Consider the following 16651-nt stretch of genomic DNA (forward strand, 5'->3'; position numbering starts at 1 on the left):
TTATCAATGTCAAGAGAACAGGAAGAGGAATGCACCAGTTAAGGGATCATCTCAAAGCCAGCACCATCAGAAGCATTAAATCAAGAAACAAATAAATACTAACAATGTGAATTCCGTACTTCAATCATATAATAATTTTTGAGAAACACTTCTTGTGGCTGAACACAGAGGGTAAGGACTCTTTCTCAAAGAAGTTCTTTCCCAAGCTTCTCATCTTTCTCTTTGGTGAAACAATTTACATTTAACATTTTCTGTACTTATTTTTCTTATTACAACAGTAATCCACTTCAGAAGTCCTCCAAAACAGAGCAGGTCTAAAAATTCAATTGCAAGAAATAAACACACGCATCAAATAGAAGAAAACAGATTTAGGCCTTACCCTAAGTTCCCGGCCTTCTCCAGCGATGTAGGCCCCCATTTGAAGGCATGATGAAGGTGCTTGGTGATCAAGTCTGAGAAGATTAATACCTTTTTCATACAGTCCTGACACTACTTCTGGTGCATGTTGCTTCCAGAAGCACAGCCAAACTGTGAGCTCACCTCAGCTTCTAGCAGTTACCTGCTGTACTTGAGGTCTCCAGCACCCAAATTACACGACCCCCCCCCTCCCCTTCCACAGGTGAGGCACATAAATCCTCAGGGACAGCCTGCTGGGTGGCATCCACCAGGCCAGGAAGGGAGGCCTTAGTCACACGGGGTTTTATTCCTAAACGTGTCACAAGAACACTTCAAATGACAGAGGCAAACATTCAGTCTTTTTGGGCATACGGCAGGAGGGGGCACACGACGACCACCATACGGGGACACAACTGATGGAGGCTGACATGGCTGAGGAAGGCTCCCCGCACTCTCCCACCACTCCTCTGCCTCCCCCAGCCCTACAGTCAACCCCTCCGGAAAAAAAAAAATCATTCTTCATTAATTTCATTTCGGTGGCCGCTGAGAAGGAGCCGGGCACAGTGGGGCGCCACAAGGGCCTGAGGGGACCAACGATCCCAGGCCCGCCCTGAGGGGACGGCAGCGGGAGCACGGCTGGGGCAGCCCCCAGCAAGGCCCCGAGCACAGCAGTGCTGGCCCTGAGGGGTGAAGGAGCCTGAGGCCACTGGGGGGAACCAAAGTTTGTTAGCATCTTTATATTAAACGCTGGATAAAGATACGTTTTACTCAAATGCACCATTGTTAATTCCTTTGTTGCTTTCTGCTACACGACCAACAAGGCTCAGAATAACTCCAGAGTGGGGCTGGTGTCAGGCCCCTCATGAGGGTGGCTGTGCTGGCAGTGCCCCGGCATTCAGTGTAGCTTATAAAAGTGAAAAATGTATAGAATATTTTCCTAAATTTATACGACTCCAAGCCCCCGTGTTATGTTTTATGCATACACACAGCCACGAAGCATGAAACAGCTGAGTTCAATTTTGGTAACCTGTTTCCAGCATCTCCTTCTAACCAGGGATTAGAACAACAGCATTAACTAAGCCTCCTGTTTTTCTTATTTTTAATAATTTTTATTTTAAAAAAGCTCAATACAGCCTTTAGGGCTGTAACCTCTGTTCAGGTAAGCACAGGACTGCAGACTTCCAAATCTTGCAGCCTGCCAAGGAAGGAAGAAAGCATGTATAAACAACAGTAGAAGAAGCTATAAAAAATTTAAAAAAATAAAAATAAATAAGTGACATTTTTAAGTAGATTAAGCATCGTTTTAGCTAACAGACAAGCACAAGTCCTACACAGGCTGGCTGGTATAAGAAAAATAAGACTTTTCAACTCAACACAAAGCCACAAGCAAGCTATCATCAACTGAATGGTGGCAGAACATAACAGTGTAAAAAATGGCCTGGTAGGTCCCTCTGTATTGCTCAAAATAGGGATTCCCAAAATTTTTAGGAGGGAGAACTGAGAACTATTCTCCACAAAGGCACAAAGACTGCACCATTATAATTAACATTCTCCTGTCTAGTGTGCAGGATACTTTAACAGTAATATTTTCGTAGACTTAAGACAAATCTTGGAAACAGATTAATGCATTCCCACTTTAAAATACCAAAGTAAAATATCTTCATAGTCCCAGCCAACTGCAGTAACACTTCAAGCAGGAGATTTTAGTGATGAAGTGGCATCTGACATGGGATGGTTCTTACCAGAAACAAACCCAATTATATTAGTCAGATATCCCCATTCATTTTTGCTACAGAAAGGTTATCTGGCTCTGCCATGACAGAAATGTAGCATTTTGGGTTCTGCAGAGAAGAGAGAATGACCCATTTAGTCAATGAAATTTTGAAGTGAACACAATTTCAAGTTCAATACTCATTTTTCTCTGGCACCAGAATGAGAGCGCTAAGCATCTAACAGTTGCATTGCACTGCCTGAGAAGTGTTCCACTGCAAGGGAAATATTTATCATGTACATTTCAGGCTTGCCAGAACATACAAAAAAAGAAAAACCATACCATCTCACAAGACATATGTGCCCATCTAAGTCTATGGGGAAGAAAAAAATAGGTAAAACTTACTTAGCAGAAAGTGATTGCCCATGAAATTGCATTAAAACAAAGTATAAGTTGCTCTCAAAAACCAATACACATCGTAAGCATCTCTTTTATTTGTTGTAATATAAAGAAGCATACATCATTCAGTTCTTTTAAGTACAACTCAAATTGTACACTAACAAAAAAGATCAATCCAGACATCCATGAACATGTCACAACAGGATTCATTACATTTTGCTCTGCTGGTATTGCACTTGGAATAGTTTTGAAGTAAGGCACAGTAAAAACAAAGTCATTTAGTGCTTCTACAGCAGATGTCTTTTTTTTAAACACATGCTACATGACGTAAAAGTACTTCTAGCTTATGTATATACACACGGAAAAAGAAAGAAGCATGCACTAGAGGATTTAGATTTCAACATATCTTGTTGTTTCATAATATACAAATAAAGTAGTTTAAAGATGTAAACAAATTGCATGCACATAAACTAGAGCAAAATCTTTAATACAGTATCTGAAAGCTATTATGCTTAAATAAAAAAATATAACTTATTAGTACTCCGGTTTATGTGCCATTTTTGTCCTGTAGAGATTAAAAATTTGGGTTGGGGTCAGGGAGTTATGGTTGGGAAGAGAGCATTTTGCTGGTTTTGCCTTTGTTTTTATTTTTTTGCTGTACACATTGGCAGCAGTACACTGGTAGGAAAGACAAATATGGCTTTTGCAAAACATATAATGAAAACATGAGAAATCACAATTGCATTTGGGGTCCAGTATCCTGGTATTTTCCAGTCCAGAACAACAACAACAACAAAAAACAATTGGATCTATGCTTTGAATTGGGAATGCTACACATTCCAAAAGCCCTCTCTAAAGACTTTTAAACTCTACAAAAACCAGACACTTTGCCAAGTGTAAACTCCTAAAAACTAAACAAAGAAGAATCTGAATGACTTGAGCTTCGCTTTCCACTTCAAATGCTACTAAACAGGCAATAGGTTTCTCCCATGGCTGTGATAGCTGAAGTGCTATTAGATTGTCTTCAGAATTAACTAGATGCCAAGAGCGGGGTTGCCTATTTTCAAACAAGTACATTAGAGATTAAGTAAATTAACTGCATAATTTTTCTTTTCACTTTATCTTTGGCATACAATACGCCATTTTTCTAATTAAATACAGGACATGTACCACTCTACATTCCAACATATCATGCTGAAAAGGCACATTTGCTGCTGTGTGGGTGGCAAGGGAAGACTCCTTATTTTGTAAAGGGCACGGTGTTCAGTGCGACATTCTTTCCGATCCCTCAGAGAGTGTTTAGTTAGACCAGGTACAGTTCTACACAGTGGCCTCCCAGAAGCTGTCCGTTTTTCTCAGCCACTGCTTTCTTAGCTAGATCCAGGCTTGGGAAAGTCACCAGTGCCTCTCCGCTGGGCTGGCCACTAAAGTTGTAAAGCACGAGGATGGAATCTGTGTGGAGCTGCAAGGGTACAAGAAGACAAAAGGAAATAAACTATTAAGGCCGAAGATGACACCTAGAAATGCAGTTTTTAAATGCTGTGCACCAGGTTCACTCCGCTCCTGTGTTTGTGGAAAGAGATTCTGTATGCAAGAACAGTAAAGAAGATGGACCAAAGATCAACAGAATCAGCAGCTCTTATTCTGCTGGAACAAAATGATGTAGACAATTCCATGCAGAGATTTTGCTAGACAAGTAACTGAGTTTAGAGGTTGACCAGAAAGAACTTAGTTGTTAATAAAGGGTAAATTGAGCAAGAAAGACCAGGCATTCAGTGAATAATTCTTGTACTATGGGGACTACCGGCAAGTGACAAAGGCTATGAACGCATGCAGATACTCGCATGCAAAGTTTAAAAAAAAAATAAAAAATGGATAGAGATGTATTAGAGTTTTGTGTTGGGAGGTTTAGCTGAACTTAAAACACAGATATAAAGAGCAAGAAAGATTGCTCAGTGAAAGTCTAAGCACTACACCAGGTCTTACTGAATCAAAGAAATGTTTATTATAATTTCAAGGATGATAAGAAAGACAAGATAGAAAATTAGATTATTTAGTCATTGGAATTGTGGGGTGCATTTGCCCTCCTAAATTCTTAAAAGACAGTTTCAAAATACTGAGTTTAAAGCAGATGTGCCTGTGTTCCCTATGGTACCCCAGCCATTTCTTACAACACACTGGAAGTCCTTCCAGGCTAAGTTTAGAAGTGCCATTTGTACGCTGGATAGAAATGAATCTGCGTGTAATTTCAAAATCAAAAGGTTGGAGGATCAAAAAAGCTCAGCATACGAGATTAGTACCAGACAAAACAAAATCTGTGCTGGAAAACCAACCATTTTATGAGTAGCAGCCTGATTCAAGTTAAGTTCATGTGACATATGTCCTCATGAGTTTATGAAGATCTAAAATATTTAAGATTTTTAAAATAGAATTTGTGCATGCCTAGTATACCACAATACTAGACTTCTCAGTTATTATCAGTAGTAGTTTCTGATCAGCTTTGCATTCAAACATACAAAAATAAAGCAATACTTGCCAGAGCTTCACCCACCCAAACACTTAGCATGCAGTAGAGGTATTCTTAAGATATAAGCATCAGTACACTTCAGAAACTAAAAGAATGTATAGACATTTAGCACTGGCTTCACACAGAATTAAAGTTAATCAAGAAATAGCATGCAGAAAGAAATTCATAGACAAATAAATACATCATGTCTGAAGCCCAGTTCAGGTTTAGAAATAAATTTAGTTTATTTCAGAAAAACGCTGTGCTCAAAGAGAAAGTTGTACACAGTTCGGTTTGGGCCACAATCTGAGCAAAAAGACAGCCTGCTCTAAAATAGCTCTTTAATATTAATCTTTATAATATCAGTCATGAGTTAAGTTCAATATTGAAGTTCAAAGTTGAAAACACATACGAAGCACAGTCAGCCTGTTGAGCACATACAACCGCTTTAAAAAGTAGTTTAAAAAGCAGCATTAGTATAACACTAGCGCCAGGACCCAAAAATTAATTTTATTTTAGTAAATTAGAGTTGTATAGAAAGTTAACAGAGAAGACCACATATTCCAGAAGCAACATAGGCATTAAACAAAAAAAAAACTTCATGTTCTTTAATACCTACGTAACAGCTTTACATTCTGATTTACATTGAGAGAAACATGATTTCTTTATGTACCTATATTAAAAAAATAGATTCAAATCTGTACAAATACTTTTTTTTTTCCTGAATGGTTTGCTAGTAGAAGAGTGGTATCTATAATGCTACTTTGGACTGCACAGAATTGAGCTACTCCATGAATTACTTTCTAGCCAAAGCCTGTTTCCAACTAATACATCGTAGAACCCTGTAGCTGAACTGGATTTCCAGATAATCTGAGTAAAACAAGAGAGACAAACAGATTGTCCAATGCCACATAAATGCAAAAATGCTCAGAATATTGCCAGGTATTATTCTGTGCATCACCAGGCCATGCAGCTTCTACTCTGTATTCTCCTTAGTAGATCTAATAGTGGCATGAGAACCCAACTAATTTGAAAACAACTGAGTGGATGGTGATTTTGTGCAAGCTGTCTATGCTATCTATGAAGATACTGCTGTTAACATGTATTATTTAGTTATCTTTTTATTTTTTTTATTTTTTGAAAAAAGTTTCAGTACAAAAAAATGGTAAAAAACACAGTAATTAATCAGTAGCATTTTGAATGGAATACAATAGTATCTGGAAGTGATGAACTCCGCCTAGGTCACAATGATATGCCTTTAAGAAGTATATGGTAGTGCTATCAGCAATTTTAGTTTGTTGTATTAGAAAGCCACTATACTAAAGAAGCCTCTCCTAAAAAAGAAAGTATGTAGTTCACTTTTTATTAGTGAGATCAAGAAACAGAAAAAAATAACCTCTACACAGCTATACAGTATAGAAAAGAAAGCCAGAAGTCTGTTGTTTGTTTTGTGCACACATTTTGTAGCTGTAGCAAGAAAAACGCATCTTCCACTGACATGTTAAAAGTAAAATACTGAACTGAAAGCTTCACATGAAAATAAGCACTAATCAGCTCTTCTGGAAGTCTAGCACACCATCTGAGCAAAACCAGACAATCACACTACCTCCACCACCACTATCCCAACAACTACAGATCACAATTGACCTATTTGCTTAGGTTAGTTGATTTTTTAATAGGACAAAAGCAGAAAGATTAAAGCAAGGATCCCAATGCAAGCTAAGAAGGGGAAAAAAAAAAAAAAAAAAAAAAAAAACACCAAGAAAGCTCTGCATCAACAAGCCCTTCTTTCCCTTCCCATTCACCACTGGAGATCCAGTTTCTGCCAGTTGCATCTTACCTTCTTCGGAAGTTACAAAGAGTTACAAACAGACCCACTCTTTCGGTGCTTGTAACACACTCCTTGCTTGATCGCTCAGCTGAATAAGGCCATTGTAGTCATCGGGTGCATACTACAGTACAAGTGTGATATATGATAAATCAACAAGAGAAGGAACAGTTCTGGTACAGCAAGCCACACAGACCATCATTTGCAACCAAAATTAAGAGCATCAGCTACAACAACTGGCAGGAGACAGTGAGTTTGACAGACACCATTTTTAAGCAAGATGAATAAAATACATCAACTGAATTGGTTGTAGGAATAGATTTACAGTAAAGGCACATGGGGAATATTCTGAACTGTGTATTTGAACAGCTCCTATTTAAGGAGGGAAACAGTTTAGACCATGAAGTATTCCTTTTTTTTTTTTTGTTATACTTATGACTCTTTAGTATCAGCTAACAAAACTCTTAAGTTTGCATGATCTTGCTTCCAGTAATGACTCATTGGGACAGCTGACCATCTTCCAGCATGCACACTGAAGCGGGGGATTAGAAGTGTACAGATCTCATTCAGATTTATTTATTTTTTTTGCAGTCATGGAAATAAACTGCATCTTCTCTAGCATAGAGTGATATGCATTTCAGCTGCATACAATACTTGCACTATAACTATACTGGTAGAGTCTATAAAGAAAAACAGTGTTCCAGCATGAATGCACTTGAAATATTTTTTAAAAGCATTTATACTAATATAGCTTATTTCCATACTGAATAGAAAAAGGAATAAACTATACCGTATAACTGCATCATGACAGGTTTGTGGGAGAATATTTCAAATAAAAACAGTGACTGTACAGTACAGTTGCACCAATGAAACAAGACAAAACCCTCCTCACTTGTGGGTTAGATCTAACAAAAATTTGAGACCCTGCATCTGAACAGTAATCATGTATACTATTGGAGGGCCTATTACAAATATGAAATCTATAGTCAGAAAATAGATCGTGAGGAATACAAAACACTGTTTTTTATCTATATCTTATCGCTCCAAAATGACATATCCCAGAAAGGGACTGAGCATATTCACACATGCTACAAACACATGCTACTGCAACAGTTCCTGTAATCCAGAAGACAAAAAGTCTAGTATGACTCAAGCTCTAGAATATCCTTTCAGTTCTCCCATCTCCCTAAAATGGCTGTTTTGCATTAACATTTTAGAGGATTGTACATTGTATGCCAGAAGCATACAATGTACACATACTATGCTGCCTTCTTTGATATTCCTATAGTACAAAGAAGTCTCCTGCCAGCTTGGGGAAAAATTATATCATATTTGGGTGTACAGGACACATTGTATCCATCCAAAGTGAAGTTGAAAAGGAGATAAAAAAAGAAAAACCACAACAAAACCACCATCACAGTACACACCTTCCACAGAGAGCAACCAAGAGCCCAGAGAACATTAAAGAAAAGAACCTCCCAGAATTTTTACTACTGGATTCTAGCCACCTTCACATCTAGACCCATGCCATTAAGTAAAAGACAAATATAAGAAGTATTTTCTAGATAACCTCTGCCAGGGCAACCAGACCGTGCAAATATTAGATTTATCAGTTCCCAGACCTGCCCTTGAAACAAGTCTACAAAATGTAAGTTTACTCTTTGGAAGGAATGTCTCAAGATAGTACATACTTTAGATTATTAATAGATGTACAGTATGTAAAGGTCTATAGTCTCTAGTAAGGGAGAGTGTTCAAACACATAAGCAATGAGGAAAACATGAAAGTGGGAAAATTACCCTGCACAGAAATGTCAAAGTTGTCGGACCTTAGGCCTAGGCCTAAAAAAGAAACAGAAAAAGGAATAATAATAATAAAAACTAGAAGTCAGTTCCAATCACAAGAAAAAAAAAAAAAAAGTAAGAGACAAAATGTTATTAAAACAGAAGTTGCAGGATAGTAAAGTCTTCAGACTTACGGATTACAAAGAGTAGTACTGTAGACCAAGATAGGAAATAAAAGTGGGGGAATTCTTATTCCTTGTGAATGAAATAGGAACTACCCTGCCTTGCCTGAGGAAATACACCAACATGAATACTTCCAGTTCTGTCTGCTTTTTATAAATCCATAGAAACAAATCAAAATCAAATGACCCAGGATAAACAGTATAAAGTCAAGGGTGATTCTACAATCCCATTGCTCAGAACGGAGATACTGTTCTGGTGGTGGGCTCAATTCTGTTTCCATTTAGATATGAAAAACGCCACCTAGTGATTTAACCCCCTATATGACCAGTTACAAGTTCACCGAGCTAGATTCTGGCTGTTTCTGGTATAAATGTTGCTGAGACCTGAGACAACACACAGCTTCATACTGTACTTCAAAGTTCCACCCTTAACAGACGAGTAACTGGTAAGAAGTTACCATCCACTGCAGTAGTTCCCCCTTTAATTTAAATTCAAATAAAATTAAAAGCAGACCTCCCTGTTCCTACCTCCACTACCCTCATCATCACCTTATTCCCATCTTCCTTGCTTCTCTGAGCTGAAACACAGCCTCTTTCCTCAGACCTGCTGATTTCTCACCTCCCCTCCTGAGTTCACAGCTCTTGGAGGGCTGGACTAGATGATCCAAAGAGGTCCTTTTGAGCCTGAAAGATTCTGTGATTCAGAAGCTCTTACTCATACATCTGTTTATTGTCTTTGTCAGTGACAAGGACAGCGGGACTGAGTGCACCCTCAGCAAGTTTGTCAGTGACACCGAGCTGTGTGGTGCCATCGACACAGCAGAGGGAAGGGTTCCCACCCTGACCTCAGAGTTGTGCCTGTGTGAAACCTCATGAAGCTCAACAAGGCCAAGTCCTGCACCCGGGTTAGGGCAGTCCCAAGCATAAATACAGGGTGGGCAGAGAATGGATTGAGAGCAGCCCTGAGGAGAAGCACCTGGGGGTGTTGGTTGATGAGAAGCTCAACATGAGCCAGCAAAGTGTGCTTGCAGCCCAGAAAGCCACCCGTACTCTGGGCTATACCAACAGCAGTGTGGTCAGCAGGGTGAGGGAGGGGATTGTCCCCCTCTGCTCTGCTCTTGTGAGTCCTCACCTGGAGCCCTGCTATCAGCTCTGGGGCCCCCAGCACCAGGACAGGGACCTATTAGAATGAATCCAGAGGAAGCCACAGAGATGATCAAAGGGCCAGGGCACCCCTCCTACAAGGACAGATTGAGGGAGTTAGGGTTGTTCAGCCTGGAGAAGAGTATGCCCTGGGGAGACCTTACAGAAGCCTGTACCTAAAGGGGACCTACAGGAAAGCTGGGGAGGGACTGTCAGTGAGCGCAGTGACAGGACTAGGGGAAATGGCTTGAAACTAGAAGAGGGTAGATTTAGATCAGATATTAGAAAAATTCTTTAAGGGTGATGAGGCACTGGCTGCCCAGAGAAGCTGTGGATGCCCCATCCCTGGAGGTGTCCAGGGCCGGGCTGGATGGGGCTTTGGGCAGCCTGGGCTGGTGGGAGGTGTCCCTGCCCATGGCAGGGGGTTGGAACTGGATGGGCTTTAAGGTCCCTTCCAACCCAAACTGTTCTGTGATTCTATGTCAAATGCAGTGTTAAATCTAGTAGTCTACTGGAATGATACAGTAGCAAAACTAAGTTTTTAAGCCATTACTTTTATCTATGAAATGCATGTCTACCAAAGTTTTCTTCATCATACCCTATTAAACTGGATATTCTCAAATGTTCACAGAAGATGAACAGGAGTGACCTATTTCCTAGAATTACTTAAGGAGAACGCAGAAACAAATTGAGACAAATTGAAGAAAATTTTCTTTCCTCCCCCCCCCCCCTTTTTTTTTTTTTTTTTTTTTTTTTGCTTAGTCTAGTAAGGAAGAATACACAGAATACCACTGTTAAATAAAATGCTCCATTACAAAGGTCAACTTCACATGCTAAGGACATCAACACTGAGTTACCAGAATGTGCCCTGGTGCTATACTGACCCCTTTCAGTGGTTTTTAGAGATGTGAGCCAAGATAAAGAAAGATGAAAGCTACATATGGAAGCCAGGTGTGGGAAACTAACCTAGGAGAAAGAAATAGAACAGAACCTTTGTAAGCAGTTACCAAATAAGGTCCTGGGGTCAATAATTAATTCTACAGCAAGATGCCAGAAGGAATATGCATACATAACGACCAAAAAAAATGCAGCAGACTAGGAGAGATGCTGCTGAATAGCAAAGACTGTTTCCCCATTTCCTACATTTTTCCCTTGTCAGCTCCCCTGTGGCAGTAGTGACTTTCATAGCTTAAGACATACAGTGACAAGACCATTATTGACAGACATACAGTGTCACAGCTAAAGCAAAATAATCTTTCCTGAAGGACATGGCGCTTCTTCATAGAGCCAGTGATTTACTTTACAAATGTAAAATATTAAAGTCTTCACTTGGAGGGTGGTAAGGCACTAGAACAAGTTGCCCAGAGAAGTTGTAAATGCCCTAATCCTGGAGGTGTTCAAGACCAGGTTGGATGGGGTCCTGGGCAACCTGATCTAGTGGGCGGCATCCCTTGCCATGGCAGGAGGGTTGGAAACAGATGATCCTTAAGGTCCCTTCCAACCCAAGCCATTCTCTGATTCTTTATCTACCCTTCTAGGTATTAACATTTGAAATGGCAGAGAGTTTTCAACTCATGTATATTAAATACCACCATTATTTTAATATTAAATAGTATATATTACAACAGACTAAAATTATACTAAATGACAGATGTATATTAAAAAACACTAACTCCTCTTTTCCTAGAGATGACCAACCAATACTTCCAGTATGGTAGCACCTCCCAGAAAGACTATCTGCTATACTTTCTGTAGTGCAAAGCTTTTTCAGATAAGAACCAAGGATACATTGGCTAACAAAGAAGTAGAATACTACACTTTCTCCTTGCATACACTTTTTTAGTCCAGCCATTTTTCCAAGGCTTTGGAAAAAAATCTAGAAAAAATAAAATAAATCTAGATACAGTAAGTCTGGAACATAAAGAATCCAATCTGATGGCTAGGTGTTTGCAACCTTTGGCAAAAGAGTTGGCAGAAATAGCAAGAAATACCAGGCAGAAGGTATAACTGTTAATTTGCTAGTCCCATTCTCACAGTTGCCTTCTCCATACAGACAGTATTTCCAGATGGAAGACTTTTAGGAACAAAGTAAAACAAGTAACACTCTATATTCCAGCTGCATGGGAGTAAACATAACACATCTGTGTTGTCAGCTGACTTAAAGAATTCCCACTTACTATTATTTTATCACATCCTCTTTCTTTTCCCTTCCCTAGGCAGAAGGTTCTACACTAAGAATTGGTACACAGACAATGGGGTATCCCTCTCAGACTGTGAAGTGTCAGATTTCAAAAGGAACCCACTGGAAAGAGAACACCTCTTTGTTCAAGCATGCGTTTCATAGGGGGAGAAAAAAAAAATAATCCTTAAACAAGTCCATACCAATGAAGCCTGCTATTCTAATACAAGGGAGAAAGGTTAATGCTCTTGGAACTTAGCGATCTATCCGTTCCCCTACACCTCCTTATTCTTGTTTTAAGCACAACTCCCCACCTCAGCAAGCCTTGAATTTGGGGTCTCCAAAGACTTGGAGGATTAATATACTGCAAATATTTTATTTTTTTAGCCGAAGATAAAAGGCGCTTAGGTCTACTACAGGTTTAAATATTGATTTTAAGCGTGTTCTACACAAAAATACTTTCACAAAGGAGTCCTTACGTTTCCAGCCTAGCCTTTTCTTCAGCAAATTCAGAAGGCTTTAAATAATGTCCATATGGTGATCAGCTTTGTTCTGACACATGACTTCATATAAAACCATCACCCAACACTTAGTTCCTTCCTTAGGTGCTTGATTTCTCTCGCTGCACTTACTGATATGCAGAGTGATGGCCAAAACCAACACTGATGAGTCCTTTGCATCTTATTACTATTCTGCCCCACATTTTCCTCAAGCTTTTCCCAATAGGGTCTGAAAGACAGATTATTTTTTTCTCAACTTTAAAATAGTGTCTACACAATTAAAGCCTTCGAACAATAAAGGAAGTTTCTGGTAAACATCCATAAATCCCTTATTTCAAATTAATGCCTAAAGACCAGCAAACCTGCTGAGAAGCTGGTGTTTTAGGACTCGTCAGGGCAACAGCTACTGTTATGTCCTTTCGATTTTAAGGGTTGTGTGTTTTTTTTTTGTCCCCCACTCCACCCCTGAGTATCCTTTAGCTACACAGTCAAATAATTGACCCAGTTACATTACAATATAACTAAAAAGCAGTTTAACATGGAAAAAATACTAAATGAGAAAGTATTATTAGCAATTTTGAATGTTACAGTGCACTACAACATTATGAAAGGTGATGGGGAAAATACCCATCTCCAAGATTTACTATTAAAATTTCACAGATTTTTCAAGGTTGTTTAATGCTAGATACATTAAACACATACAAACTGGAAGGGATTTTTAACAATAAAAATAAGAATGCATAACTTCAAGAAGAAAACAAGCTACTGGATCACTAAACAAGAGCCTAGTGCTGATAAAATAAATGAAAATTAACGTAAGTGATAAAGTGCTGATCTGCAGATTCTTAAATAATTTAAGATTAGAAGCATGTACTGATATTGAGACTAGCTTGTTGAAGGCCATAATAAGCAAACTCTCTCTCTTAAGAGGCAGGTCTGGTATGAAAGGTGTTTTCACTTAAATAACAACATGTGAATACATGCAATATATGGAGCCCATGAAGACTGAAGGAAGAACACAGAAGAGCATAAAGCAGGAACTAAAACTTAAAACTTGCTCCTTTCAGACAAGGACATACAAAGACAAAAAAAAAATCACCCTTTAATCTCAGCTTTTCCGATCTATTTCCCAAGCCCATTGAATACCAACATCAATTAGTTATGCAGAAATTAAAACCATGCCCAAAACCACTGACGATTATTAAGGGCTCACTTTATAAATGACCAGAAGCATCGTGCAATGCATCCTTGGGCAGCAGCAGAAAATGAAAAAAATAATGTGAGGAGAGAGGGAAGGGGGAAAAAAGAAAAAAAAAAAAAGATTAGTTATTCCTCCAGAGACATAATATTGTCCCAGTACAGTAAGTCACCACCTCTGTTTTCCCCTAAAGGAATGAGGGAGTACAAAACTAGTATTACCACATGCGGGATTCCAAGAACAATTCAAAATAATTCCTTGGCTCCTTTATAAGATATTGAACCCGATCTCATTTGGACAACATCTTCTAAAGAAATCAAAGAGGTGACCAATTTAATAACAGTAACTAATGATGTCAAGAGGTTGCAGCAGAAGAATATGAATAGCTTTCACACTGTGGTAAAATTTCCATTCATTTGAAACATTTAACTGCTTAACACAAAGGCTAGAAACTACTCTTTAAATTCAGAAAATAAGGAAAAGCTCTAATTCAGCACCAGACCCAGAGTCCCGCTTCGCTAAATTGAAGATCTAGTGGATGCCAGGGCTACTAGATGTTGTAAATCACTGACCTGCTCCATGCATAGACAGACTCAAGTCATTTTTCAACAGCACACTTACACTTATAGCTGAATTTCAGTTTAGGAAGTAAGCTATCCCCACACTTAAGGTTTTAATACAACCACCATCCATACATCCATCCACCAAAAAGCAGTCAGTTAGAAAAAGGTAAACTGTGAATGGTTAAGAAATGGATCATTACTGCTGCAACGTTTGGGGGGAAAAAAATTGCTTCTTTGCATGAAAAAAAAAAAAAAAATCCGCATCTCAGCCTTCAGCAATACCACTGTTAACCAACTTACATAAGTTTGAAGGACAAACTCATGTAAAAATTGCCTTCTTTTCACTTGAAGAGTGGTTTGAGACCCACCAAGAAATTCTAAATAAGGGCTTCTGAGTAGTACTAGGACAGATTTGGTATTCATGTAAATGCTGTTATCCAAAGAGGTTAAATACTCACCAGAACACACCATACTCAATTATCTTTCCTTTTAGCAAATATGTGATGGCAAAACATGGATATAGATACAATATCTTCTGAGGTGAAAGGAAGAAGACATGGAAAGACCCATCCATGAATTCAAATATGTGCTGCTGAATTCAAATATGGTGCTTTTCTTTCTTTAAATGTTCCTCTAGAAGATAAGTTTCTATGTGTTTGCCTACTGATAGAGTATCAAATCAGTAGATACTGACCAAAGTTATCTATAAGCACTTAACATACTTGCTATCAGTATCCCATGGATTGGAGAATACATTTTTTTCTTTAGGTTACAGCATAATGCAAAATGTTCCTTCCTGTAACCAGAATAAATAGTCCATGCAAGAGTGTCTGACACCAGTGTCTCTCCTTTTGTAATGTAGGTGTGGTGAGTTACACTGCAGCCTACTGTACTAGAACTTTGTTCTCAGCAGTCTTTAACACGTCTTATATCCACGCATTAGATCACTGCTTTCAAATTTGGACATGCTTACTATAAGCATGAAGGCAAATGTTAATTCTAAACTGCAGTCTGCTGTGAATATGTTCATCAATTTCCAAGAGCATAGGCTTGTTCAGTTTGATATCTGCTGATCAAATAAATTCAAATAAAACATCAGGGAGAGAGACTGCATACTAACCTGGTATCCCTGGAAGAAACTGAGAATCTCCTTCATTCCTGTGTTATATGGCAAGCCCTGCATACGGACTAATGCTCCAGGCTGGGGCAGAATTGGAGTGTGGGTGGCAGTGGCAGCAGCAGCTACAGCTCCTGGAGGAGCTGCGATATACCCAACTGTGGTAGGAGATACTGGAGGACTGAAAGAGAAACAGGGGCAAGATTGTTATGAAAACCAGTAACTGATTTTAGTAGCTGGAACACGCAAAGACGAAACTGAAAAAATTGAGAATAAGACAAAAAAGGCGCGCGCACAAAAAAAAAAAAAAAAAAACACGAGGAAACAGCCTTGATATGGACTGCTCTGCTGACTTCCCTTATTTTTCTTCAGCATTTGACAATTTTTGGGGGAAGAGATGTAGAGGAAAATAGCTAGCATTTGCAGTCGAAGAGGTTAAGAGTGGTACTTGTTACTTCATTGTGGAGGAGAAAACTAGAAGCTACAAATGACTTGTTCTAAGATCATTAATAGAATCATACAGGAGGCAGGAGGAAATCATAGTAAAAGAAGCAGCCAAGAGCCCAAATCTGGTGCTTTTAGGCCACAAAAGAAGTAATATCTCCAGTCGAGACCTGTCTAGCAATTTTCTATGTAGTCAAGTTAGTGTCACAAGCCTAGGAAATGTCAATGAACAAACTCTTCCCCCACAGACTTGAGCACCAGACTTCAGTAAGCCATGTTGATAATATCAGTGGGAAGGGAAAAGGTGGAGATACCTGCTTTGCTTATACATATGAAGAAGTTCTTTGGTCTCACTGATACAAGATATCTAGCAGACTTACCAGAGGTACTAAGCATAGTATTAGTATAGAAACAGTACTGTAAGTACAAGATCAAACCAAGAGGAGGACAGAGGCATGTATTTACACAGTTTCTCATTTGGTCAAGAAATAGAATTGCCTTGATATCACACCAATGCCAAAAATGCTGTTAAACAATACACCAACATTATCACGAGATGCAACCAAATCCTATAGAAAAGCTGAACTTCATTATAAAGCCACAGAAAAGTAGTCAAAAGGGTTACTTTCCCTGATGATTAATGTCAACAAATTCCTAAGATTGTCTACACCTTAAGTACAAATTTCAGACCAAATGCACAGTT

The 16651-nt window shown here is 38.9% G+C and overlaps 1 protein-coding gene across 1 annotated transcript in view; it reads right to left on the bottom strand.

The window, feature by feature from the left end:
- Positions 1–3021: 3021 nt before the first annotated feature.
- ESRP2 (epithelial splicing regulatory protein 2) overlaps positions 3022–16651 on the bottom strand; it is a 28823-nt gene continuing 15193 nt past the window's right edge. The window contains exons 13-14 of the mRNA XM_032195614.1: positions 15508–15685; positions 3022–3968 (exon numbers count right to left, since the gene is read on the bottom strand). Of these exons, the coding sequence (XP_032051505.1) occupies positions 3810–3968; positions 15508–15685 (337 nt within the window). The 3' untranslated portion in view covers positions 3022–3809. The remainder of the gene's footprint in view (positions 3969–15507; positions 15686–16651) is intronic.

Source organism: Aythya fuligula, chromosome 12, assembly GCF_009819795.1.
Source record: "Aythya fuligula isolate bAytFul2 chromosome 12, bAytFul2.pri, whole genome shotgun sequence".
NCBI classification, from domain to species: Eukaryota; Metazoa; Chordata; class Aves; order Anseriformes; family Anatidae; genus Aythya; species Aythya fuligula.